We start from the raw sequence: 27,084 nt of genomic DNA, 5'->3' as shown, positions 1-27,084 counted from the left end.
GGAAATGTTGTACATTTAGTTTGATTGCAAAATAGAAACATTTATCTTGGCAAAATCAGAAAGCTGTTGTATGTAATCAAACTATTTGCGATTTTAATTTTTTTTATACATACAAACATAGGTTTTAATAATACAGTATTTTTAGACATAACACTTTAATAAGCTGTTAAGTTTATTGAATTCATGAAAGTAATTTGTATTGTAACAAATTTCATGAGTACTATGGACTATCCTCTTTAATAACTGATCATTTTTCTTTTGTGAGTTCTAAAGTATAGAGTCATTAAAATTGTATCTGTTTATAAGTTTTATGAAATCGTTTTCACCTTGTTCTTTTATTCCGACCATTATTTCATAGTAAATCAGCTATATTTATATCCCAGAGAAGTCAGGCACCTGCTTTGGAATTAATGTTCCAAGGGTTTGGTTGTACTCTCCAGAATGTAGGTGATGATAAGAAATATATATATATATATATATATTAATTTTACCCAGGAGTGTTTTGGGGGTTAGTTTTCTTGATGGATTTGTGCATGGAATCACAAGTGTGCCCAACTACGCAAATATTATGCCTCTCCACTTCCTGTTTGGACCAGACAATTATTTCCTCCATAAGAGTTGTGCTCCATCCTTAATTGATATCTTTCTGCTTTATAAAATAAAGCAAGTTATAGTGTCAGATTGTTTATGTCATGACCTTGTTCTCCTACTTCCATTTTTTCATTTCCTAAAAAGTGTGGCCTTAAGTTTAAAGCCATTTCCAGCAGCATTGTCCTTTTAAACTATACAGTGACTTCATTAGTTCCTGACTGTGAAGCAAAAAGCTAAGAGCCTAAACAGGCAAACTATGCTTTTCCGACTTCAATTCATGGTAGCCTGACTGTATTACAAGACTGAACACAAAGCAGAAAACATCTTGGATATACACCAATCAACTGCAGAAGACCCTTATGCACATGTCTGTTGTTGCTCACACCAGACCAGCCTAGAGTGTCCACTTAATCTAATGTGTGTGACTTTTAAATGTGTGAGAAAAGTGGGATAAACAGAGATAATAATACCTACAGAAAGGGAAAAATGTATTGACTGGACTGGAATTCAATTCAGGAGTTGTGGAACTGTGAAGGCAACAGTGCTGAGCACAGCATCTGTGTGTCAATCAAACTCAAAATACTTTGAACACACTTCATTGCTGGAAAGACTATTCTCCATATATGTAAATGCTAGCCATCCCCCACGGCTTCGCCCGTGTATTAGTGAAACAGGACAGTAAGGAGGGTCCGGCCCAGCTCTCTACTCCTGACGTCACTTTTCCCCCTCCCCTCAGCCCGCAGTCTCTGTCTTGGATTAGTGTGAATATATTGCTCCTGCAATGTTCAAGCAAATTATAGAAAAAAAAAAAAAGATCTAAATCCATTAAGTACTGTAGTTCTCTCATTTGCTAACTAAGCGGAGTTAAAGTTACACTCCGAGGCAGACGTGTGAGTGAGGCGGGTCCCTCCCCCCTCCCCGTAGCCCGATGAGTCTCTCTCGGATTTGCGCCAATAAATCGGTACCACAAGCAAACTATGATACTTAGCGCGATGAGAAAGTCGCAAAATCAATGGAATGTTCAAGCAAATTATAGAATAAAACCCGATCTAAATCCGTTAAGTAGTTCTCTTGTGAAAAGCGGCCAAGGGTAACCTACATTCCAAATTTCAAGTCCCAAGTCCTCATGGTTCAGGAGATTTTGTGATGAGTGAGTCAGTGTTATTTGGCTTTTATATATATAGATTATAAAAATTGTTACCATTCCTTAATCAGGCAGCTTTAATTAGTCAAAATAATGCACCACTTTTTAAAGATATTTTGACAAGTTTGGAGACTAGAAATGATGATATACATAATTAGAATATAAAATACTTTGTAGAAGGATTCAGCATTTAAGCTCAAATAACTATTATATAGATAACATGCAGTATTTCTGAAGTGAGAAACATGTACAGACTGATCCAGTTACTTTAAAAGAATGACATTAAATAAAGGTACAAAACAGCAAGACGTAGAGGTTTAAATATATTTTAAACACAATAGATAAAAAATTGGAAGTATAAACATGCACAGCATCCTCTAATAGTATTTAGACTTCCAGTTGACCTGTCTTGCTGTGTTGCCTCCCTGTCGTGTGTTATTCTTCCCCCAGTAGTGGACTGGAAGTGTTTTCTCCTGTCTCTTAACTCCTTCCTGCAGTATTAGAGTCTATTTCTCTATGATTCTGGCTCCTAAAGGCAGATGCTGAAATGGATGGATGGAGTGCAGACATAAATGTAGTAAAATGTAGTTTGACAGGGAATGTACAGTATTTGATCTTTTATTAAAGTTTTAAGCCTTTAAGGAATAAAGAGAGGGTTGGGAGCATGCGCCATCCAAAAATTAAATTTTTTAATGTGTTATGTATCACATATAGTTTGTAGTGATGGACAAGAAAAAATTATTATCTCTGTTCTCCATGAAAACATTAAATTAAATTTCCTGATAGAATGGATGTCTACGGAAACCAGTGCTGGACCACAGCAAATAATATAAAGACGTCTATTAAAAAATTACATGTCACTCGTGTTGTGTAATCTACAAGTCAGTTGTTCAGTTGTATGCTCACAATGGGCAAAGTACAGTGCATCCGGAAAGTGTTCACAGCGCATCACTTTTTCCACATTTTGTTATGTTACAGCCTTATTCCAAAATGGATTAAATTCATTTTTTTCCTCAGAATTCTACACACAACACCCCATAATGACAATGTGAAAAAAGTTTACTTGAGGTTTTTGCAAATTTATTAAAAATTTTAAAAAAATGAGAAAGCACATGTACATAAGTATTCACAGCCTTTGCCATGAAGCTCAAAATTGAGCTCAGGTGCATCCTGTTTCCCCTGTTCATCCTTGAGATGTTTCTGCAGCTTAATTGGAGTCCACCTGTGGTAAATTCAGTTGATTGGGCATGATTTGGAAAGGCACACACCTGTCTATATAAGGTCCCACAGTTGACAGTTCATGTCAGAGCACAAACCAAGCATGAAGTCAAAGGAATTGTCTGTAGACCTCCGAGACAGGATTGTCTCCAGGCACAAATCTGGGGAAGGTTACAGAAAAATTTCTGCTGCTTTGAAGGTCCCAGTGAGCACAGTGGCCTCCATCATCCGTAAGTGGAAGAAGTTCGAAACCACGAGGACTCTCCTAGAGCTGGCCGGCCATCTAAACTGAGCGATCAGGGGAGAAGGGTCTTAGTCAGGGAGGTGACCAAGAACCCGATGGTCACTCTGTCACAGCTCCAGAGGTCCTCTATGGAGAGAGGAGAACCTTCCAGAAGGACAACCATCTCTGCAGCAATCCACTAATCAGGCCTGTATGGTAGAGTGGCCAGACGGAAGCCACTCCTTAGTAAAAGGCACATGGCAGCCCGCCTGAAGTTTGCCAAAAGGCACCTAAAGGACTCTCAGACCATGAGAAAGAAAATTCTCTGGTCTGATTAGACAAAGATTGAACTCTTTGGTGTGAATGCCAGGCGTCACGTTTGGAGGAAACCAGGCACTGCTCATCACCGGGCCAATACCATCCCTACAGCAAAGCATGGTGGTGGCAGCATCATGCTGTGGGGATGTTTTTCAGTGGCAGGGACTGGGAGACTAGTCAGGATAAAGGGAATGATGACTGCAGCAATGTACAGAGACATCCTGGATGAAAACCTGCTCCAGAGCGCTCTTGACCTCAGACTGGGGCGACGGTTCATCTTTGAGCAGGACAACGACCCTAAGCACACAGCCAAGATATCAAAGGAGAGGCTTCAGGACAACTCTGTGAATGTCCTTGAGTGGCCCAGCCAGAGCCCAGACTTGAATCCGATTGAACATCTCTGGAGAGATCTTAAAATGGCTGTGCACCGACGCTTCCCATCCAACCTGATGGAGCTTGAGAGGTGCTGCAAAGAGGAATGGGTGAAACTGGCCAAGGATAGGTGTGCCAAGCTTGTGGCATCATATTCAAAAAGACTTGAGGCTGTAATTGCTGCCAAAGGTGCATCGACAAAGTATTGAGCAAAAGCTGTGAATACTTATGTACATGTGATTTGTCTTTTTTTTTTTTTTTTTTTAATAAATTTGCAAAAACCTCAAGTAAACTTTTTTCACGTTGTCATTATGGGGTGTTGTGTGTAGAATTCTGAGGAAAAAAATGAATTTAATCCATTTTGTAATAAGGCTGTAACATAACAAAATGTGGAAAAAGTGATACGCTGTGAATAATTTCCAGATGCACTGTATGTTTTTTTGCTAAAATAGTGTTAAATAAATAAAATCAGAGCAGTCCATACAGTGTAAACGTTTTCTTATAGGATAGAGCTTTCAAATTAAAGAGAGCACTCTTGACCAGTGAATGAGGAGAAAAGACGGGGCTTCAGTTGTAAACTCGATTCCATGTGAACATGTTTCTTTTGTCTTCATTTCCATAGACACTCATTCTGTCAAGAGAGTTTATTTTCATTCTCCATGAAAACATGAGATTAAAATTTTTTCTCAGCCTTCACTACAGACTACATGGGCTAAGTAATATTTTTGTGTGTAGTATTCCTTTAATACAAATCTTTTTTTTTTTTTCTTTCTCCCATATTTGAGCCGACAGAGATGAATGAATTGTGAGAAAGCTCCGTTTATAAAAAGGCTGCTCTTAAAGTGAGGAAACACAGTTTGCCAAATACTTGTAATTAATGCATTAATGGAAAAACTTCAAATTTGTGCAGTCTTAATCTTTTAGGCTATTCTTTGCACACCCTACTGTCCTCGGGTCTATCACTCTTGGCATTTCATGTCTCCCATTTTTTCATGTCTTTCTGTCTTTCTTGGTCTCCTGTCAATAAAAGCAGACCGAGGGAAGTCCTCTAGTAGCAAAGAAGGAAGAGCAGAAAAGAAAAAGTGTGAAATCTCCACCCGAAGGCAAGGATGAACACTCTCAAAAGGTTTCAATTTTTATCCCTGAGGACAGCAAGAAAGTCAAACCCTGTCAGCTATATACTGTTGCCTTTCGGAATACTCGCATTCCTTTTCTTATGTCCTGCTTTTTTGTTCTCGCAGTAACCTTATGGTGGCTCATTTTTATATGAGTCAGAAATATATTTCTTCAGACACAAATAAACAAGAAACACTCCTCTTGTGACTTCCAGCAGTACTACCATGAGTATGAGCAACTTGACCAAATTAAAATAGAAGAAAAGGGCACCCAGTATTTTTTTTAATCATTTTCCATTCAAAGAAATGAAAAAATATGCATTTTTCTGCTTAGCATTTTATTTCCTTTCTTGAAATATTAGATGCTCTTTTGATGTTCCCAGGTTCTAGTGACTGAAATTGATGGAAAACCTCTGAGCAACAAACTGCATATGCTATAAAATGAACTTCTGCCTTTTCTTGAATATGTTCAGCAAAAACCAAACAACCCAAACGGATTACTAAACCTCTTTCCCATTCTTGTTTTTATTATTTTTAATTTGTACTTTTAAATTTGTGATATCTGGATGTGGGTCCTATAGTGCAGTTGGGGAAGAACTACTGGGATTTGGTGAGGTATTTTTCTTGCAGACTGGGGGTGTCTTTTAGTTATGTTGATAGTCAGTGAAACTGAACAAGTATTAAACAGAGAAACATACTGATTAAATATTCTTTTTAGATTCCATCTTAGAAGGTTAGGCTAATTTTGTGCATTGATAGAAAAATTAAAATATACTATTGGTATTCCCTACACCAATGACCTCTGCATCTGTAGATGAAAATGTCTACTTGGGTTAAAATAAAAGCATGTTAACAATCCTGAACTTGTGAGTAATATATATAATGGAATATATTTGAACTTTAAAATATATTGTTTTTAATGCTTGTAATTTAAAGTTTACAACTTTTCTACTTTGTAAGTTTGACAATGCTCATTTAATCATAACAAACTAGCACAGACACTGTTTCCATGGGATGTGCTATACATTTTGATTTTGTGTAGTGTTGCTTAGAAATTGTTTTTTACATTGACCTTATTTGTTGATTATAAATAGCTTTTCAGAATTGGCACAGTATAATAAGCCCCCGTCCACCCTGTCAAAAAATAAAAAAACAAACAACTTGCCTATTACCAAGTTACCACATTTATTATTAGGAGCTTTATTGTTACTGACAGTTTATTTGTCATAACACATTTCTTTTAACTAGTTTAACTGTCACTTACTTTGCCATTTTCCTTTCACCATATTCACTTAATGATTTTTTTTTTCGGGTCTTAAAATAACATTACCCTTTGTTTTCTCCTTCTCGTATTTTTAATGATCTGACCCCTAAACAATTTTATGTAAGTAAAAAGCAAACAGGTTTTGAATTTGGTAAGAGTTGCTTTAGCTAACTTAATCTTGGTTACTGCATCATAAATACACATGGACCCACGTAATTCTCTTAAAATATAGGTAATTTATGATATGGTTTGTCAGAATTCCTGTGTTTTATTTATTTTTGTTTTTTTGCAAGTTGGTTTCTGTGTTCTGTTGATGTCAAATATATGAATTAAATTTGTTTTTTGTGGTGAAAATCAGTTTTCTTAATTTTAACCAGATGAGTTGCATTATATGGTGGCTGTTACAGTACGTGAAAATCCTTAAGTTATACTTCTACATCAGTTGTTTCTCTGCTGAATTTTGCACTTTCTTTAAAGGCTTATGAAAAAAATTAATTGCCATATATATGTTAATTTGCAGAATTGCTCACAATACAATAATTGTGATTTAACTCAATGCAGGGGTTAACAAGTTTCTCCCTAGTTAAACAAGATAGAGATTCAAAATATTAAAAAAAAAAAGTAAGTTGCAAGAAACAAACCTGTTAATTTAGCTTTTTGATAGTACAGCAAACAAGTCAGTAAATTATGTAAACAGTGGAAAAAATCAACTCAGACATGTCACAGATGACAGAATATTAAATAGCATACATTTGAAATTGTGTATAGTTAAGGAAGAGACATGGTACTCTGCTCAGATTTCATTAACAGTATTTTCCTCTGCTCTGATTTCATTAACAGTATTTTCATGTAGTGCCTCATATGACAAATCATAATCAGATTTGCAAATGAGCTGTCTAAATGTAAGAATTTCTAGATCTTTCTTTTGTTTGTAGATCTTTTCTAGAAGTGTTTTTTATTAATGTTTTTGCAGAGTTCTTTATCAACACCTGTTTATCTTAAAAAGTGTTGATAGTAATTCAGTATTTGACACTGGCTTATAGGTGCAAAGAACTGTTGTTTCATTGCTTTCTTGATACAAACTTGCTGTAAATTGTATTGTAGCTGCGGTGCAACAATTACTTTGCTAGTTTTCATATATAATCAGTTCTTCATATAAGTAAACATTGTGGAATATAATTTTTCTAAAAAAGATTTTCTTTAGTAATGAAAACCAAAATTTATGAAGGGGAAATAGACTGTAGAAGATTTAGTACTTATTCTTCTTTGTTATTATATTGTCTGTAAACAGTATACTACTGTCTAATTGAAGATGTGCTATACATTTTAGAAATTGCTTACTTTGTTTATGTAATACTATGTTGTGTTCTTGGTAATAGTGTACTTTCTAAAATACTGTCTTGCTACTATATTTTATAGTTGTGTGAGTAACCTTTACTTTGGATGAGAGAGATTTTGGTGTACAAGAATATTAACCATTTTCTTAAACACATACTGTATTGAATAATCCTTTTTCCCTGTTTTTATTATTTGTCTACAGCTCATTGTTAGAAGTGATGGGATAGGAATGTAAATTGACTAGTTAACTGAGTGATGCGTTCATTTCAACACTAACATTGGTATCCATGCTCACAGTATCACCACAACTAGAGAAACTAGCTTGTCATTGCCATAATCTCCTTGTCCCTTTCTTGTTTAACAGACACTAAGATATAGTACATACTCCCCTCAACCAGAGGCACCAACAAGTTGCTCATTTTCAGGAAAGACACCTAAACTGAGAAATGGAGGTGTTGATTTTTAAACAGAAAAGTTTTCAGTTAGCCGTGATCTTTTCAAAGACATTTGAGGAATTAGTCATATGAGACCAAATTGACAATATAGTCCTTAAAAATCAAAGAATGCAACCCTCATGTATCCAGCCTGGGATGTTTTAGATCCAGTGAATCAAGGCTAATTGCCAAAATCCATGTCTGTGTTTACTGTATCTCTCTTACACATGGTTGTTTTCTAACTTGTTTTGGACCAGACTCGCATGCTGGTCTTGTATCCAGTCAGGTTATGAAAATGCATAGGTTACCCAGCACCAGACACTTGGAATTATCCTGGAACAAACACAACAGAATCAGCAACCTGATTCAATTTTACCTAGCAGGTATAGCAAGGAAAAGCTAAATGTGTACTCTAATGAAAACATTTCTCACAAAACATTAACACCAGTAAAACATTATAAATGTATGGCTGTGCATAACAAGACATCTGCTCTAACCTAAACTATAAGTATGAACCAGTCTTAACTAATAAATAAGTCTGGTAAACAAGTACAGACTTGCCATGCAGAAGGACAAAAGAGAAAACTGGTAAAAGAATCAAAAAATTAAAACTATATCATAGTGAATGTCTTTCTTGACGTAATTGTTGGGTATTTCTGTTTGCAATTACATGCAACTTCTCCTATGCTAAATTTACACTATATAACATATAAATAATACATCACTTCACACCACCCATGGCCTACCTTCAGGGGAAGATTCTAGTATGAGCTGTTTCAGGCATGGTTCTTGTTACCACTTTTGAAAGTCATCATTGGAGTCATTATGGCACCTTCCATTAAACCAGTTTGCCAAGGATAACCCTACTAGGAGTATAGATCTCCTAACAGCACGGTCATAAGACCTTAAAGCATGTGAGCCCTTTCTTCATGGCAAGGTCACAATCCTGAGACAGAGCGTCAAAATATTTTGAAAAGCTGCTTATTAACAAAAGTCATCTCTAAAAGCCAAATACTAATTTGTAAAGTTATTTCTAGCCGCTCTTCAATGTACGATATTTTTACTGTTTAGTGAATAAAATAATCGCTTCAAATGCAATGTAGTGTTTACTAGAAACATTTAATTTTTGTTCCCCATTCAGCTTAAACTCCATAAAATAGTTATTGTATATTTTATTGAATTATTGTGAAACTTTAAAATGTGTGAAGACCAGCAACTTATGCTTTAAGGCCTCCAGTTGCATCCATATCACAGTAGAATATACTGTACGTTAGTCAGTGCTTTATCAATTTTTTTTGTAATTTGTCTGTTTAAGGTTATACATATGACACATGCCTAAATTAGCAGAGGCATTTAGAGACCACATTCAGTAAAATTATAGGCTTTAAAAAGCATATACTGTAGCACACTTTGAGTAGCACTTGTTATCTAAGTTTTTTAAATAATATGATTAAGTTAATTTCTTGTTTCCAAATGGATTTTGTCTCTACTCTCTGTGTGAAATCCCACACTCTGGGAGAAATGCCCCTGGAATTAACTCATTACATTGTTTCTTTTGAGAATAAGGTTGTACTTGCAGTCATTCATGCAGTGCCTTACATAAATTGACTTTTAGACTGTGTCTAACTTCTTTATGGTTATGACAGTTGCCTCTGAGATCAGCAGGATCTCGTACAGATTTAGGAAACAGTAGCACAGTGCATTATCGGTTATGAACATTTAAAAGTTAACGCCTTCAACAAAATTTTGAGGAAGATTATGTAATATAAGTAATGCATATAATCTAGTCCTACTGCACTTACAATTTTCAAGTTGCTTGGAGTGAAAGTCTTAGACTAAGTTCATACTATGGAGATAAATTTCTGATTAATGTCAGTAATTACTTATTAAGTATATTGCAGTGAAATTGATAACCCCTGAGAACGGTATGTGTATCATCTTATATAGTTACTTTTCATGCTTTCTTAATCTTATCTTGGCTGCTTTTTTGTGCAAATGAACCTTGTTCTTTCATATCATCACCTTAACATTTAGTAAAATTTGCTTATGTGTAAAAGCAGTAATATTTTTCTTAATGTTTTGTATGCAATACATATTTTGTCTTGTTATTTATTCCTCATTTCTAGAGAGACATTGTTTCCCATAAAACTATATAAACCAATTAAATAACCTACTTGTCCCATGTGAGTTTAAAAAAAAAAAAAAAAAAAGTCAAAACATATGTAAAGTAATCAAGGTCACACCTCATAAGGGAGTGATCACAGCATCTTCTGATTGTTTCTGGTTTTTGACAGTATACAGTGTAATAACAGCAGTTTTGTTTCTGTGTCCCCATTTGGCTTTTGTTTTTCTCCTGTAGAGTGGATTTGAAATTCCTAAGAGAGAGGATTTAGAAAGGGAAATTCGGAGAGCGGATACACGTTTTGGTGAGAACAGGGGGGCAGCTGATTTGGCAGCCTTCTCTCGGGGTCGAGCTTCTTCTTTTGAGAACAGTGAGGAGGAGGAGGAAGATGAGGAAAGCACCTTTTCCTTTCTCCACAGCAAGGAGGAGGTGGGCTGGCCAACAGGGCCAGAAGTCAGCTTAGAGACTAAAGCCTCACACTCCCCAGTGTTGTTTCCTGAATCCCTACAAGGCACTCATCTCCCTCAACTGTGTACCTGGAAAGAGGAGGAACTTGTAGATGACATAGTGGAGCACAGGTGTGACGTAGCAGAAAAGAGTGTTGAGGTTGTTGGAGGATATTTCAGTCATCTTTACTGCGAGAATCCTCCTTGCCTCATTCGGTGTTTTCAGGTAGTATTATGTCCCAAAAGCTAAAACCTTCTAATCTGTACAACATACGTTTTCTATTTTCCTTCTTTGTATGTTTTTCACTTCTCTGGTACTGCTGGAAAGTTGGAAAGAAAAGGGAGAGTTTGGGGGCATGGGGGATCAACAATGACTACAACTGCTGACCTCAGACTTGGTTTACCACTTCCTTATTTCTTTCAAGTTTATATTTGATCTTTGTCACCCAGTTGAGGAAGAGTTTGTAAAATTAAGCATAAACACACCTTTAAATTTTCAGTACTCCACTTATAAGATTAAGAACCTGGTTAATTCATTTTTCTTCAGGATCATGGAAGAGAGATGCTTAACATTATTGACACTTTGTGATCATAAGTTTTCTTTTATGCCTATAAAAAGTTGAGCACATTTACAAATAAAAACCTTGCAGCTATGGTATGCTTGTCTGGACAGCTGTTGTTTAATGGCAAAGGAAATATGACCTCGTAGAACAGTAGTGGCTGCCATTTTTGTATCCAGTCTCAAAACTGATATGCAGTTTATATCTGCAAATGAATTATATTCGGATTTTCTGGTTATCTGGCCCATTGCTTTATCAATTTGGCCTTTTTTGGGGGGGGGGGGGGGGGGGGGAGGGATGTTCGTCCTGACTGATTGTTTTAAACGTAGAAATACTAAAGGTTTCACAGTTTTAGTTTATAAGATCACATCTAATAGAAATGTCAGAAATTGCTACAGTATTATTTAGTATTATTCCAACCAAGGCTGTGGCAGTATCTGTCATGGAAAGCTATAGTTTTATTGTTTTCTGGACAAGCAACCAGATTGAAAACTCATGAGCAGCATTCAGTGTCTTTGATCTTATGGAAGTCTCACTTTCCCAGCAGATACTTTTTATATCGGTGATGGCTTATGGTGTTAATCTCATGCAAATCTAACCTACCATAAATTTTGTGTGCTTCTTGTACAATTTGCAACAACAGAAGTCTTGATTTAATATCTTTACCTTTTACGTAACTGGTTTTCTCAGTGTTCCTTTTTAGGTGATGGGTCTGTTCTGGTTAACTTCTTTATCTTTTCTTTTTATTCAGTCTATAGTATTAACCGTTACTCCCTCATGATCTGGTAACTGTACAGAGAGTTGTGTTTCAAGCAAGTCTGTTGTAGAAACATTTTCAGGGATTAAGCTAGAATCCATATTCAGCAACCTTATTAAAATTATTTTTCTTTATTTGAATTCCAGTATATTTTTACTCTTTTGCCAGTTTATCAGATCAAAGTGTAACATTTTAATTAAAAAATAAAATCATGTTTAGAAAAAAAAAAAATTGCAGTATACAAGCTTCCTATGTTTCTTCAGCCTCCACTGGTGAAAACTCAGACTGTCACAATCTCTGATGCTTCAAGCTTTATGAAGAGTGACATCACCACAAAGGATGTGCCTATTGTACATACAGAGACCAAGACCATCACGTATGAAGCTGCACAGGTAAGCTTCCAAGTATACTACTTGAACATGACAGATTCAGATTTCACCTCACAGACATTACCTAGATTTTCAAATCAGCAACTGCTTTATGGTCACTGTATTTTATGTTGCAGATGTCACAATCTATTCAGTTCTTGCCATCTCTTCTGTTAATGCTAATTTATAAATTTATTAAAGATAAAGACTGAATGAATGTTGTTAAATATTAGTTGTACTATATTTAGATTTCCATTTTTAAAATTATGTTGGTTTTTTAACTACAATAAAGTTGAACCATTTAGTAAGACAAGAGAGTGAAGTTCAGATCCTGTCTTGTTAATCTGTGTGTTGTCTGCAAATAGATATTGTAGAATTGGAGTAGAATTCATTCAGTTAACCTAATCAGGCAAACAATTTTCGAACAATAATAAAGTCATTACAGTGACTATATCGGTGATTCAAAGAAATTGTAGGTTCCAGAAGCAATGGTGCATATTTGTCACAAGTACTTAGAATATGATATTCCCTACCAATATAAAAAGGAAGGACTCCTACCCGGTAAATATAAAGGTTGTTTCCCCTTTGCAAAGGTTTTTACTACTAACGTCATTATTTTGTTTTCATTACTGTTATCTTTTAGTTGTAATGTAAAAAACTGCATGCTATAATTTTATTTATTTAAAATAGTTTTTTAAGTTATGCTTTCAGTGTGACTTACTGTAATGAGAAGTCAAGCAAAATGACACCATTTTTTCCATCCATCCGCTTATCTTCCGCTCTTCCGCTTATCCAAGGTCAGGTCGCGGGGGCAGCAGCTTGAGCAGAGATGCCCAGACTTCCCTCTCCCCCGGCCACTTCTTCTAGCTCTTCCGGGAGAATCCCGAGGCGTTCCCAGGCCAACCGGGAGACATAGTCCCTCCAGCGTGTCCTGGGTCTTCCCCGGGGCCTCCTCCCGGTTGGACGTGCCCAGAACACCTCACCAGGGAGGCGTCCAGGAGGCATCCTGATCAGATGCCCGAGCCACCTCATCTGACTCCTCTCGATGCGGAGGAGCAGCGGCTCTACTCTGAGCCCCTCCCGGATGACTGAGCTTCTCACCCTATCTTTAAGAGAGAGCCCAGACACCCTGCGGAGGAGCTCATTTCAACCGCTTGTATTCGCGATCTCGTTCTTTCGGTCACTACCCATAGCTCATGACCATAGGTGAGGGTAGGAACATAGATCGACTGGTAAATTGAGAGCTTTGCCTTATGGCTCAGCTCCTTTTTCACCACGACAGACCGATGCAGAGCCCGCATCACTGCGGACGCCGCACCGATCCGCCTGTCGATCTCACGCTCCATTCTTCCCTCACTCGTGAACAAGACCCCGAGATACTTGAACTCCTCCACTAGGGGCAGGATCTCGCTACCAACCCTGAGAGGGCAGTCCACCCTTTTCCGGTTGAGGACCATGGTCTCGGATTTGGAGGTGCTGATTCTCATCCCAGCCGCTTCACACTCAGCTGCGAACCGATCCAGAGAGAGCTGAAGATCACGGCCTGATGAAGCAAACAGGACAACATCATCTGCAAAAAGCAGTGACCCAATCCTGAGTCCACCAAACCGGAACCCCTCAATACCCTGGCTGCGCCTAGAAATTCTGTCCATAAAAGTTATGAACAGAATCGGTGACAAAGGGCAGCCCTGGCGGAGTCCAACTCTCACTGGAAACGGGTTCGACTTACTGCCGGCAATGCAGACCAAGCTCTGACACCGGTTGTACAGGGACCGAACAGCCCTTATCAGGGGGTCCGGTACCCCATACTCCCGGAGCACCCTCCACAGGATTCCCCGAGGGACACGATCGAACGCCTTTTCCAAGTCCACAAAACACATGTAGACTGGTTGGGGCGAACTCCCATGCACCCTCCAGGACTCTGCTAAGGGTGTAGAGCTGGTCCACTGTTCCGCGACCAGGATGAAAACCACACTGTTCCTCCTGAATCCAAGGTTCGACTATCCGACGGACCCTCCTCTCCAGAACCCCGGAATAGACTTTTCCAGGGAGGCTGAGGAGTGTGATCCCTCTGTAGTTGGAACACACCCTCCGGTCCCCTTTCTTAAAGAGGGGGACCACCACCCCCGGTCTGCCAATCCAGAGGCACTGTCCCTGATGTCCATACGATGTTGCAGAGACGTGTCAACCAAGACAGTCCTACAACATCCAGAGGCTTGAGGAACTCCGGGCGTATCTCATCCACCCCTGGGGCCCTGCCACCGAGGAGTTTTCTGACCACCTCGGTGACCTCAGTCCCAGAGATGGGGAAGCCCACCTCCGAGTCCCCAGGCTCTGCTTCCTCATTGGAAGGCATGTTAGTGGGATTGAGGAGGTCTTCGAAGTACTCCCCCCACCGACCCACAACATCCCGAGTCGAGGTCAGCAGCACACCATCCCCACCATATACAGTGTTGACACTGCACTGCTTCCCTCCTCCTGAGCCGCCGGACGGTGGACCAGAATCTCCTCGAAGCTGTCCGAAAGTCATTCTCCATGGCCTCCCCAAACTCCTCCCATGCCCGAGTTTTTGCCTCAGCAACCACCGAAGCCGCATTCCGCTTGGCCTGCCGGTACCTATTAGCTGCCTCCAGAGTCCCACAGGACAAAAGGGACCGGTAGGACTCCTTCTTCAGCTTGACAGCATCCCTCACCGCCGGTGTCCACCAACGGGTTCGGGGATTGCCGCCACGACAGGCACCGACCACCTTACCGCCACAGCTCCGGTCAGCCGCCTCAACAATAGAGGCACGGAACATGGCCCATTTGGACTCAATGTCCCCCACCTCCCTCGGGACATGGTCGAAGTTCTGCCGGAGGTGGGAGTTGAAGCTACTTCTGACAGGGGGCTCTGCCAGACGTTCCCAGCAGACCCTCACAACACGTTTGGGCCTACCAGGCCTGACTGGCATCCTCCCCCACCATCGGAGCCAACTCACCACCAGGTGGTGATCAGTTGACAGCTCCGCCCCTCTCTTCACCCAAGTGTCCAAGACATGTGGCCGCAAGTCCGACGACACAACCACAAAGTCGATCATCGAACTGAGGCCTAGGGTGTCCTGGTGCCAAGTGCACATATGAACACCCCTGTGCTTGAACATGGTGTTTGTTATGGACAATCCGTGACAAGCACAGAAGTCCAATAACAAAACACCGCTCGGGTTCAGATAGGGGGGGCCATTCCTCTCAATCATGCCCTTCCAGGTCTCACTGTCATTGCCCACGTGAGCATTGAAGTCTCCCAGCAGTACGAGGGAGTCCTCAGAAGGTATGCCCTCTAGCACCCCCTCCAGGGACTCCAAAAAGGGTGGGTACTCCAAACTGCTGTTCGGAGCATACGCACAAACAACAGTTAGGACCTGTCCCCCCACCCGAAGGCGGAGGGAGGCTACCCTCTCGTCCACCGGGGTAAACCCCAATGTGCAGGCTCCAAGTCGGGGGGGCAATAAGTATGCCCACACCCGCTCGGCGCCTCTCACCGGGGGCAACTCCAGAGTGGTACAGAGTCCAGCCCCTCTCAAGGAGATTGGTTCCAGAGTCCAAGCTGTGCGTCGAGGTGAGCCCGACTATATCTAGCCGGAATCTCTCGACCTCACGCACTAGCTCAGGCTCCTTCCCCTTCAGAGAGGGGACATTCCATGTCCCAAGAGCCAGCTTCTGTGGCCGAGGATCGGACCGCCAAGGTCCCCGCCTTCGGCCACCACCCAACTCACACTGCACCCGACCTCCTTGGCCCCTCCCCTAGGTGGTGAGCCCATGGGAAGGGGGACCCACGTTGCCCCTTCGGGCTGTGCCTGGCCGAGCCCCACGGGTGCAAGCCCGGCCACCAGGCGGTCACCATCGAGCCCCACCTCCAGGCCTGGCTCCAGACGGGGGCCCCGGTGACCCGCGTCCGGGCGAGGGAAAACGCCGTCCAAATTTTTTGTTCATCATAGAAGGTTGTGTTGAACCGCACTTTGTTTCATCCCTCACCTAGGACCAGTTTGCCTTGGGTGGCCCTACCAGGGGCATAAAGCCCCGGACAACAGAGCTCCTAGGATCATTGGGACACGCAAACCCCTCCACCACGATAAGGTGGCGGTTCGAGGAGGGGGACACCATTTTTTGGCTAACTAAAAAGATTACAATATGCAGGCTTTCGTGGCAGCTCATGCCCCTTCTTCAGCCAAGATGTAATACAGAGACTGGAATTCCCTGTGTTTATATAGGCACTAGGACAGATGCAGCATTGAAAAAACCGTTAAGTGAGACATCCTGGATATAAAAAAATAATAGACTTCTCAGGGCCTTGGTTCATTTAGCAAGAGAGGAGAACAATGTATAGTCAAGATCTTTTGATAAGATAACTATCCAACAAAGTATTTTGAAGTTTTTGAGTTTTCCATACAATTTGGTTCTGTAGTCAGGTTGCCTGGGTCATTCAGAGAACCATGTTGTAATGTGTTACATTTTAGCATGAGTTAAACTTTCCACTCTTTGCTCTCATGCTGTGCTTTGAAGTTGACCATAAGCACAGTGACTTGAACATCCTTCTCACAGTGTCCATGGCTGTTGAAGTGGTCTCCTACAGGAGCATCCCTCTTGCCATGCTTAATGTGGAACCTGTGTAAATTCATTTTTTGGTGTAGTGTTTGTTCAGTTTCTCCCACACAGAGGACAGTGTTGGGACATTTCATACTGTATATAGAATTAGTCAGACCACATTAGGTCATCTGCAGGAAATGTGGGTTACAGGTAACAAGGAGGTATGGTTCTTGGTGTCTTTATTTTTATACTCCAGAAGGTTGTCTTTGGGTATGGCAACTATTATTTAAGTTTCTGTTGTTTTGGTAGTATACCCTTCTCTGGTGAAATCTTATCTAAGCTCCTGCAGTTGTTTATCCTGCTCTGTCAGGTCTGAGCAAATATGGTTTTAACGTATTGCTTGGCTTAAAATGATGGAGCTCCTTTTATGCTTGGGGTTAAAGGTATCACTTCTGAGGTATGACCATCTGTCTGTTGGTTTGTGAAATATTGAAGTTTATAATGGTGTTATCTTTCAGTTGAATAGTGTGTCAACTGGATAATATGCATACAAGAGACCACTGAGAAACATGTGTACCAAGTTTCATGAAAATCACTCCAGCTGTTTGGAAGTAATGCTGGAACATACATACATACATACATACACACAGACACACATACATTGACATAATATAATATAACTGAACACTCTATACAGTGCATGTTAAGTGGTTTGAAAGACCTGAGAGACGCATTGTATGGGAGGAACTGCCCATAGATGCTGCAGCTTATGCACAAGCTCAGTTTTCATGATTTTTACATGTACCAGGCTTTCAGATGCATAAATAGCCTTGCCACCACAAGGGCACAATCACAAGACGTTTATTTTTCTGCTTTATTAATTGATTGAAGAATCATGGTTGAAAGCCTAAGACCTACAAAAGAAGGAAAAAAAAAACTTATCGTTATTTTGTACTCCGTATAACAGACAGAAGTTTCAATTTATGATCTCTGTGATAAATGAAATTTGCAAAAACAGAGTTCAATAGGTTTGTAATAGATATGAAATACCATTGTCATTAGTTCTATTTATTTATTTATTAAACCAGAGAAATTTTCCACAGTTTCTGCAGGAAAAACTGTTTAGTTGAGATGAAATTGTTAAAGTGAAATGGCTTATCGAACTAGAGATCCTTGAAGCCCTTCTGACAAAATGGTAGAGACAAAAAGCAGTGGAACTTTACCCAGTTGGAAAGAAGACTTTTACACCTATCTAGTAGATAACCTGTAAATAGATCATAGCATATTCAACTACTTTATTTACTGACTCTGATAAAGTCTCTTTTGGTTTATTGCCCTAAGACTTTACAGTCTTAACTCAGACCTCTTTGTTTTAGATAGAAAGTATAAATTATTAATCAATTTTGTAGATCCCTCAGACTGTTGGACATCGTACAATAAAGATGTACTTTAATCAACAAATTCCTCATTTGGTGAGCAACTTATTCAAAATTGGACCATTTTTGTTTGTTATGTTTATCTTTGTGTTTTTTTTTTTTCTCCACCCTCCCCAAATTTTAGTTGGTTTCACAATGTGTAATCTGTCAACTGTTTAAAAATAATACTATGCTGTTAATGGGTCTGTTATGTTTTGTGGTATTTTTTGTGTATAGGTTTGTGACATCACAGCTGGTATGTTGCAGCAATCTGACCATGCATGGCGCCACTCAGACACATCCAACAGCATTGCTACATATTGTGTAACAACAGTTGTCCCTTTAGACATAGCTGAAGCATTCATTCATTTAAGAGCATTTAGGTCAATGAGTTATTTTGTTGATAAATTGCTGACTGTTGTTAAAATGTGTTTTAAAGCCTGAAGACAGCAACACAGACAAAGATTCTGGTGTTCTTTTGAGTGCACAGACCATCACCTCAGAAACTGTGAGCACCACTACAACCACACAGATCACCAAAGTAAGTTCTCAAGATCATGAATGCTTCAAATTTAAGATGTTAAGATATGCAATAAATACAACAGTGTGGTTAAAGATTATTTGTCACGTGATTTATTTCTGCATTATTGCATTTTTTCATAGCAACTGTTATCAGATTATCAATCAAACTCTAAGAGTAGATGGAATTATAATTTTTTTTTAATGGAAGTTATTTTCACCTGGGATTCATTAACTGGCTATACCTTCTTTATCAGCAATACCTACAGTCAGAAATTTCCTGTAGATCTTGGTCATCCTCTTAGAGTGCCTTGGAAAGTGTTTGGCTCCTAACTTGTATAACTGTCCCCACTCTGGGAAGTTTGTTGATTTTCTAGCATGTCGTTCAAAAAAAAACGTTTAATTTGTTTCCTGATTTAAACCTGCTTGTATGTTTTCAAACATTTTCTCACCACATAGTTGTTTCTATTTTTGACTCACCTGTTCCTAGAATTTTGTTACACGTCTCTTCAGGATGATCTAGGTATATTTTTGATGCATATTTATTTATATATGATAATTTGTCATTAAAGCCTGTTTACTGTCACTTTCACTCTATTAGTAAGAATGTGCGTTAGGCTGGTATTGTACAGGGATAGCTTAAGTCAATCTTAATTGTTACGAAAAGTGTTTACCTTTATTATTTCTTTTAATTGTGTTGAGTTTGCTAAGTGGCATTATAGATTTTTACAATAAAATATTCAAAATTGGTTATTTTCTGAACCAAACTTGATGGTCATTTTATCCTAGTAAGAGTTTTTTTTTTTGTGTATTTTACTGCAACTTCCCCAGAAGCAATAATATAGTAATGTAGTCATCATTTCAAATAACATTTCATTTTTGGTTGGAAGATTATTGGATTTGTGTGAGGATTTTTTTTTAGTTTTGTTTGCACCCTGGACACCAGGCAAAAGAGGTGTATTTTTCCAGTACCTCACTTTAACAGTTACACAAGTATTTACTTGAGACTTGCATAGAAAATGTGTTCCTCAAACACCTATATATTTTTATTTCCTTAGAATTTTTTCTCAAATATGCTATAATCTGTGTAGTATTTTTTTTAACCTCTCTACTGGGAAGTCCTGTGTGGCTGCTGCTTTTTTTCAAACCTGTTTATTAAATTCCTGCTAAAGAAATAGCTTGTGGTGTTCAGACAGTAATTCTATGACATTTGCATGAAAAAATAATTGTCTTTATTCATGTAATATTTCCGTTGTTGTTTCATTGCATTATAACAAGTTTTTTTTTTTATTTTTGACTGCTAAAATTATGATTTTTACTACTTCCTGTTTTTCAAGTGATTTGTTCATTCTTTCTATGTGGTAAATGACCCAGGTTTACCTAGACTAAGATTTCCACTAAAGTTGCTAACAGCGCTTACTCACAGGCTGTAAGAAGTGTGATCTTAACATATTGACCTTAGAGAACTGTTGGTTTTTATGCCATCCATCCATCCATCCATCCATTGTCTCCCGCTTATCCGAGGTCGGGTCGCGGGGGCAGCAGCTTGAGCAGAGATGCCCAGACTTCCCTCTCCCCGGCCACTTCTTCTAGCTCTTCCGGGAGAATCCCAAGGCGTTCCCAGGCCAGTCGAGAGACATAGTCCCTCCAGCGTGTCCTGGGTCTTCCCCGGGGCCTCCTCCCGGTTGGACGTGCCTGGAACACCTCACCAGGGAGGCGTCCAGGAGGCATCCTGATCCGATGCCCGAGCCACCTCATCTGACTCCTCTCGATGCGGAGGAGCAGCGGCTCTACTCTGAGCCCCTCCCGGATGACTGAGCTTCTCACCCTATCTTTAAGGGAAAGCCCAGACACCCTGCGGAGGAAACTCATTTCAGCCGCTTGTATTCGCGATCTCGTTCTTTCGGTCACTACCCATAGCTCATGACCATAGGTGAGGGTAGGAACATAGATCGACTGGTAAATTGAGAGCTTCGCCTTGCGGCTCAGCTCCTTTTTCACCACGACAGACCGATGCAACGCCCGCATTACTGCGGATGCTGTACCGATCCGCCTGTCGATCTCACGCTCCATTCTTCCCTCACTCGTGAACAAGACCCCGAGATACTTGAACTCTTCCACTTGGGGCAGGATCTCGCTACCAACCCTGAGAGGGCACTCCACCCTTTTCCGGTTGAGGACCATGGTCTCGGATTTGGAGGTGCTGATTCTCATCCCAGCCGCTTCACACTCGGCTGCGAACCGATCCAGAGAGAGCTGAAGATCACGGCCTGATGAAGCAAACAGGACAACATCATCTGCAAAAAGCAGTGACCCAATCCTGAGCCCACCAAACCGGACCCCCTCAACACCCTGGCTGCGCCTAGAAATTCTGTCCATAAAAGTTATGAACAGAATCGGTGACAAAGGGCAGCCCTGGCGGAGTCCAACTCTCACTGGAAACGGGTTCGACTTACTGCCGGCAATGCGGACCAAGCTCTGGCACTGATCGTACAGGGACTGAACAGCCCTTATCAGGGGGGGCCGGTACCCCCATACTCTCGGAGTACCCCCCACAGGATTCCCCGAGGGACACGGTCGAATGCCTTTTCTAAGTCCACAAAACACATGTAGACTGGTTGGGGCAAACTCCCATGCACCCTCCAGGACCCTGCTAAGGGTATAGAAGCTGGTCCACGGTTCCGCGACCAGGACGAAAACCACACTGTTCCTCCTGAATCCGAGGCTCGACTATCCGACGGACCCTCCTCTCCAGGACCCCTGAATAGACTTTGCCAGGGAGGCTGAGGAGTGTGATCCCTCTGTAGTTGGAACACACCCTCCGATCCCCCTTCTTAAAGAGGGGGACCACCACCCCGGTCTGCCAATCCAGAGGCACTGTCCCTGATGTCCATGCGATGTTGCAGAGGCGTGTCAGCCAAGACAGTCCTACAACATCCAGAGCCTTGAGGAACTCCAGGCGTATCTCATCCACCCCCCGGGGCCCTGCCACCAAGGAGTTTTTTGACCACCTCGGTGACCTCAGTCCCAGAGATGGGGGAGCCCACCTCTGAGTCCCCAGGCTCTGCTTCCTCATTGGAAGGCATGTTAATGGGATTGAGGAGGTCTTCGAAGTATTCCCCCCACCGACCCACAACGTCCCGAGTCGAGGTCAGCAGCGCACCATCCCCACCATATACAGTGTTGACACTGCACTGCTTCCCCTTCCTGAGACGCCGGATGGTGGACCAGAATCTCCTCGAAGCCGTCCGAAAGTCATTCTCCATGGCCTCCCCAAACTCCTCCCACGCCCAAGTTTTTGCCTCAGCAACCACCAAAGCCGCATTCCGCTTGGCCTGCCGGTACCTATCAGCTGCCTCCGGGGTCCCACAGGACAAAAGGGTCCTGTAGGACTCCTCCTTCAGCTTGACGGCATCCTTCACCGCCGGTGTCCACCAGCGGGTTCGGGGATTGCTGCCACGACAGGCACCGACCACCTTACGGCCACAGCTCCGGTCAGCTGCCTCAACAATAGAGGCACGGAACATGGCCCATTCGGACTCAATGTCCCCCACCTCCCTCGGGATGTGGTCGAAGTTCTGCCGGAGGTGGGAGTTGAAGCTACTTCTGACAGGGGGCTCTGCCAGACGTTCCCAGCAGACCCTCACAACACGTTTGGGCCTACCACGCCTGACCGGCATCCTCCCCCACCATCGAAGCCAACTCACCACCAGGTGGTGATCAGTTGACAGCTCCGCCCCTCTCTTCACCCGAGTGTCCAAGACATGTGGCCGCAAGTCCGACGACACGACCACAAAGTCGATCATCGAACTGAGGCCTAGGGTGTCCTGGTGCCAAGTGCACATATGAACACCCCTATGCTTGAACATGGTGTTCGTTATGGACAATCCGTGACGAGCACAGAAGTCCAATAACAAAACACCGCTCGGGTTCAGATCAAGGGGGCCATTCCTCCCAATCACGCCCTTCCAGGTCTCACTGTCATTGCCCACGTGAGCATTGAAGTCTCCCAGCAGAACGAGGGAGTCCCCAGAAGGTATGCCCTCTAGCACCCCCTCCAGGGACTCCAAAAAGGGTGGGTACTTCCGAACTGCTGTTCGGTGCATACGCACAAACAACAGTTAGGACCCGTCCCCCCACCCGAAGGCGAAGGGAGGCTACCCTCTCGTCCACCGGGGGTAAACCCCAATGTACAGGCTCCAAGTTGGGGGGCAATAAGTATACCCCACACCTGCTCGGCGCCTCTCACCGGGGGCAACTCCAGAGTGGTAGAGAGTCCAGCCCCTCTCAAGGAGATTGGTTCCAGAGTCCAAGCTGTGCGTCGAGGTGAGCCCGACTATATCTAGCCGGAACCTCTCAACTTCGCGCCCTAGCTCAGGCTCCTTCCCCTTCAGAGAGGTGACATTCCACGTCCCAAGAGCCAGTTTCTGTAGCCGAGGATCGGACCGCCAAGGTACCCGCCTTCGGCCACCACCCAACTCACACTGCACCCGACCTCCTTGGCCCCTCCCATAGGTGGTGAGCCCATGGGAAGGGGGACCCACGTTGCCTCTTCGGGCTGTGCCCGGCCGAGCCCTATGGGTGCAGGCCCGGCCACCAGGCGCTCGCCATCGAGCCCCACCTCCAGGCCTGGCTCCAGAGTGGGGCCCCGGTGACCCGCGTCCGGTTTTTATGCCAATAATGTAAAATATGTTTAAAAAATAAAACAACAGAAAAAAATGTAATTATATTCAGCGTGTAAACTTTTTTCAAGGCAGTAAAGCCATGCCTGTATATCCTGTGTAGCACAAGTCAGTGACAGAGGAATTGTATCTCATACCAGTGTGTTTCCAATATTCTAGATGGTGAAAGGAGGTGTCTCAGAGACAAGAATTGAAAAACGAATTGTCATTACTGGAGATGCAGATATTGACCATGACCAGGTAAGTGTAGTATTTTTATCTTAAATAATTTGAAGCCTTGTAGAACAGTAACAGAACCTGTGTAAATCTGCAATACATAGTAAAGTTTTATTTTATTTGTCTTTTCTAATTACACAATCTTGAACAATCCACACTCCTATTTGCTTTTAAGTAGGGCTGCTGTTTGATTAAAAATTTTAATTGCATTTTATTGAACAATAAAATTAACTGTATAAATCACAATTTATTGTATTTCCTTCGAGCATATTAATCTTTTTCTATAAAGCAAAAAAATAACTGAATGGTTAATTTCTAATAAACTGTTTTTTTAATAATAGCTTGCCTATTAAATTATTTCAGTTTATTGAACAGTTTTTTGTAACAGAAACAATGCCCAACAACCAGTGAGATATAAGGATTTGAGCAATTCCACTCTGTGTCATTTTGTTGGATTGTTTCCAAACGTTTTTTCATGTTGCATGTGAGTTATTCCTCACACAGACATACAGCAATTATATTTACAGTGGTGTGAAAAACTATTTGCCCCCTTCCTGATTTCTTATTCTTTTGCATGTTTGTCACACAAAATGTTTCTGATCATCAAACACATTTAACCATTAGTCAAATATAACACAAGTAAACACAAAATGCAGTTTTTAAATGATGGTTTTTATTATTTAGGGAGAAAAAAAATCCAAACCTACATGGCCCTGTGTGGAAAAAGTAATTGCCCCCGTGTTAAAAAATAACCTAACTGTGGTGTATCACACCTGAGTTTCAATTTCCGTAGCCACCCCCATGGCCTGATTACTGCCACACCTGTTTCAATCAAGAAATCACTTAAATAGGAGCTGCTGACACAGAGAAGTAGACCAAAAGCACCTCAAAAGCTAGACTTCATGCCAAGATCCAAAGATATTCAGGAACAAATGAGAACAGAAGTAATTGAGATCTATCAGTCTGGTAAAGGTTATAATGCCATTCTAAGCTTTGGGACTCCCAGCGAACCACAGTGAGAGCCATTATCCACAAATGGCAAAAACATGGAACAGTGGTGAACCTTCCCAGGAGTGGCCGGCCGACCAAAATTACCCCAAGAGCGCAGAGACGACTCATCCGAGAGGTCACAAAAGACCCCAGGACAACGTCTAAAGAACTGCAGGCCTCACTTGCCTCAATTAAGGTCAGTGTTCACGACTCCACCATAAGGAAGAGACTGGCAAAAACGGCCTGCATGGCAGATGTCCAAGACGCAAACCACTGTTAAGCAAAAAGAACACTAGGGCTCGTCTCAATTTTGCTAAGAAACATCTCAATGATTGCCAAGACTTTTGGGAAAATACCTTGTGGACTGATGAGACAAAAGTTGAACTTTTTGGAAGGCAAATGTCCCGTTACATCTGGCGTAAAAGGAACACAGCATTCAGAAAAAGAACATCATACCAACAGTAAAATATGGTGGTGGTAGTGTGATGGTCTGGGGTTGTTTTGCTGCTTCAGGACCTGGAAGGCTTGCTGTGATAGATGGAACCATGAATTCTACTGTCCACCAAAAAATCCTGAAGAAGAATGTCCGGCCATCTGTTCGTCAACTCAAGCTGAAGCGATCTTTGGTGCTGCAACAGGACAATGACCCAAAACACACCAGCAAATCCACCTCTGAATGGCTGAAGAAAAACAAAATGAAGACTTTGGAGTGGCCTAGTCAAAGTCCCTGACCTGAATCCAATTGAGATGCTATGCATGACCTTAAAAAGGCGGTTCATGCTAGAAAACCCTCAAATAAAGCTGAATTACAACAATTTTGCAAAGATGAGTGGGCCAAAATTCCTCCAGAGCGCTGTAAAAGACTCATTGCAAGTTATCGCAAACACTTGATTGCAGTTATTGCTGCTAAGGGTGGCCCAACCAGTTATTAGGTTCAGGGGGCAATTACTTTTTCACACAGGGCCATGTAGGTTTGGATTTTTTTTTCTCCCTAAATAATAAAAACCACCATTTACAAACTGCATTTTGTGTTTACCTTGTGTTATATTTGACTAATGGTTAAATGTGTTTGATGATCAGAAACATTTTGTGTGACAAACATGCAAAAGAATAAGAAATCAGGAAGGGGGCAAATAGTTTTTCACACCACTGTATAGTTTAAATTATTAGTCAGAAAAAAAAATAAATTAATAACACTGCAGTTACGTTAAGTTGGAAATATAAACCAGGAGCAGGTGCCATTTTATAGTCGTGCTAATTCAGAAGTGACCTGCTGTGCTGTCATCTATCAGTATGGACTCTCAGATGTTAACTCTGAAACAAGCATTTGCCCTTTCAAGAGTTGAATCTCAAATCAGTACAACAATAAAGTTGTACTGTTAAAAAGGCACATCATCATTCTTGAGGCATTGTGTAAACTTTACATGCTCATGAGTTTAGTACCAGCAACAAACATATATGTGTAGCAATGGTATATTAAAATGTGTTCTTTTATCTCTTCATTGACTGGATCTATTAACTTTACAATGTTTCATCGGTTTGAAAGCTGTTAAAACTAAGGCAACAATGTTTATGTTTAGAAGTTGATCACTAAGGACTACTACAGAAGCTCTTTTTTTTTTTGCAATTCTGTCATTGATTATGTTAACCAGAAGAGTTTGTCCATTTATGATTCCTCCCGGAAGAAAACATTTAGAAGTTGGAAAAGGGCTATTCAGGTTGCTTAACATGGAAAAAAAATTGTCCTTGAACGTCAAGGTCAGCGTTTTGACCTTAACCCTATTGAATATTTGTGGCAAGACCTAAAAATTGCTGTCCATTGCTGCTCCCCAACTACCTTAGCACAACTTGAGGCATTTGGCAGGGAGGAATGGACAGATCATGATGTGTCACGTTGTGCAAAATATGTGTAGGGGTGTGAGCTGGCCGAGCACAGATCCAAGCAGAACCGGAACAAACAGAATATTTGGGACACCAGCCGGGTCGTCCCATTTAATTCTGTGCTTTTCTTCTATAAACTTTAAACAAGTGCCTTCTGGTGTGGTCTATAGAGGGCGCTATCGCTCCCTTGAACCCTCAGATTTGACTACAGACACCAGGTAAAAGTTCAATACTTATTTATTAGGACAATAATAAAGTGCAATAAGCACCTACACTCCACTATACTCATACTCATAAACAATCGCCAATACGCAATACAGTAATCAATCAATGAAAGAGCTGAAAATTTTCCTAGCTCTCTTTAGATTGGTATTAATACTTTATAGTGATTTTTTTTTTATCCTTTATATTGGAGAATGACATCATAACAGAAATGTAAGATTTTATGAAAAATAAGCAATAATATAAGAGTATGCAAGATTTACAGTAAATGCTTTATTTGTAGTTACTGTATATTTTATAAGAAAGTATTTTGTTTACTTAAATAG

General features: G+C 41.1%; 1 protein-coding gene across 5 annotated transcripts in view; it reads left to right on the top strand.

Annotated features, from left to right (window-relative positions):
• epb41a (erythrocyte membrane protein band 4.1a) overlaps nucleotides 1-27,084 on the top strand; it is a 181,378-nt gene that overhangs the window by 145,070 nt on the left and 9,224 nt on the right. Inside the window, exons 19-23 of one of the 5 annotated variants that reach the window (XM_051918993.1) lie at nucleotides 10,377-10,811; nucleotides 12,166-12,294; nucleotides 18,243-18,305; nucleotides 18,688-18,789; nucleotides 23,609-23,695. In XM_051918993.1, the coding sequence (XP_051774953.1) occupies nucleotides 10,377-10,811; nucleotides 12,166-12,294; nucleotides 18,243-18,305; nucleotides 18,688-18,789; nucleotides 23,609-23,695 (816 nt within the window). Of the gene's footprint in view, nucleotides 1-10,376; nucleotides 10,812-12,165; nucleotides 12,295-18,242; nucleotides 18,306-18,687; nucleotides 18,790-23,608; nucleotides 23,696-27,084 lie in introns of those variants that run through there. The other 4 variants (XM_051918994.1, XR_007933468.1, XM_051918995.1 and 1 more) reach the window with 4 other exon arrangements.

The sequence above is a fragment of the Erpetoichthys calabaricus genome, chromosome 14, assembly GCF_900747795.2.
Source record: "Erpetoichthys calabaricus chromosome 14, fErpCal1.3, whole genome shotgun sequence".
NCBI lineage: Eukaryota > Metazoa > Chordata > Cladistia > Polypteriformes > Polypteridae > Erpetoichthys > Erpetoichthys calabaricus.
Note: the sequence above shows the minus strand (reverse complement) of the source record. Positions and strands in the feature narration are given on the sequence as shown.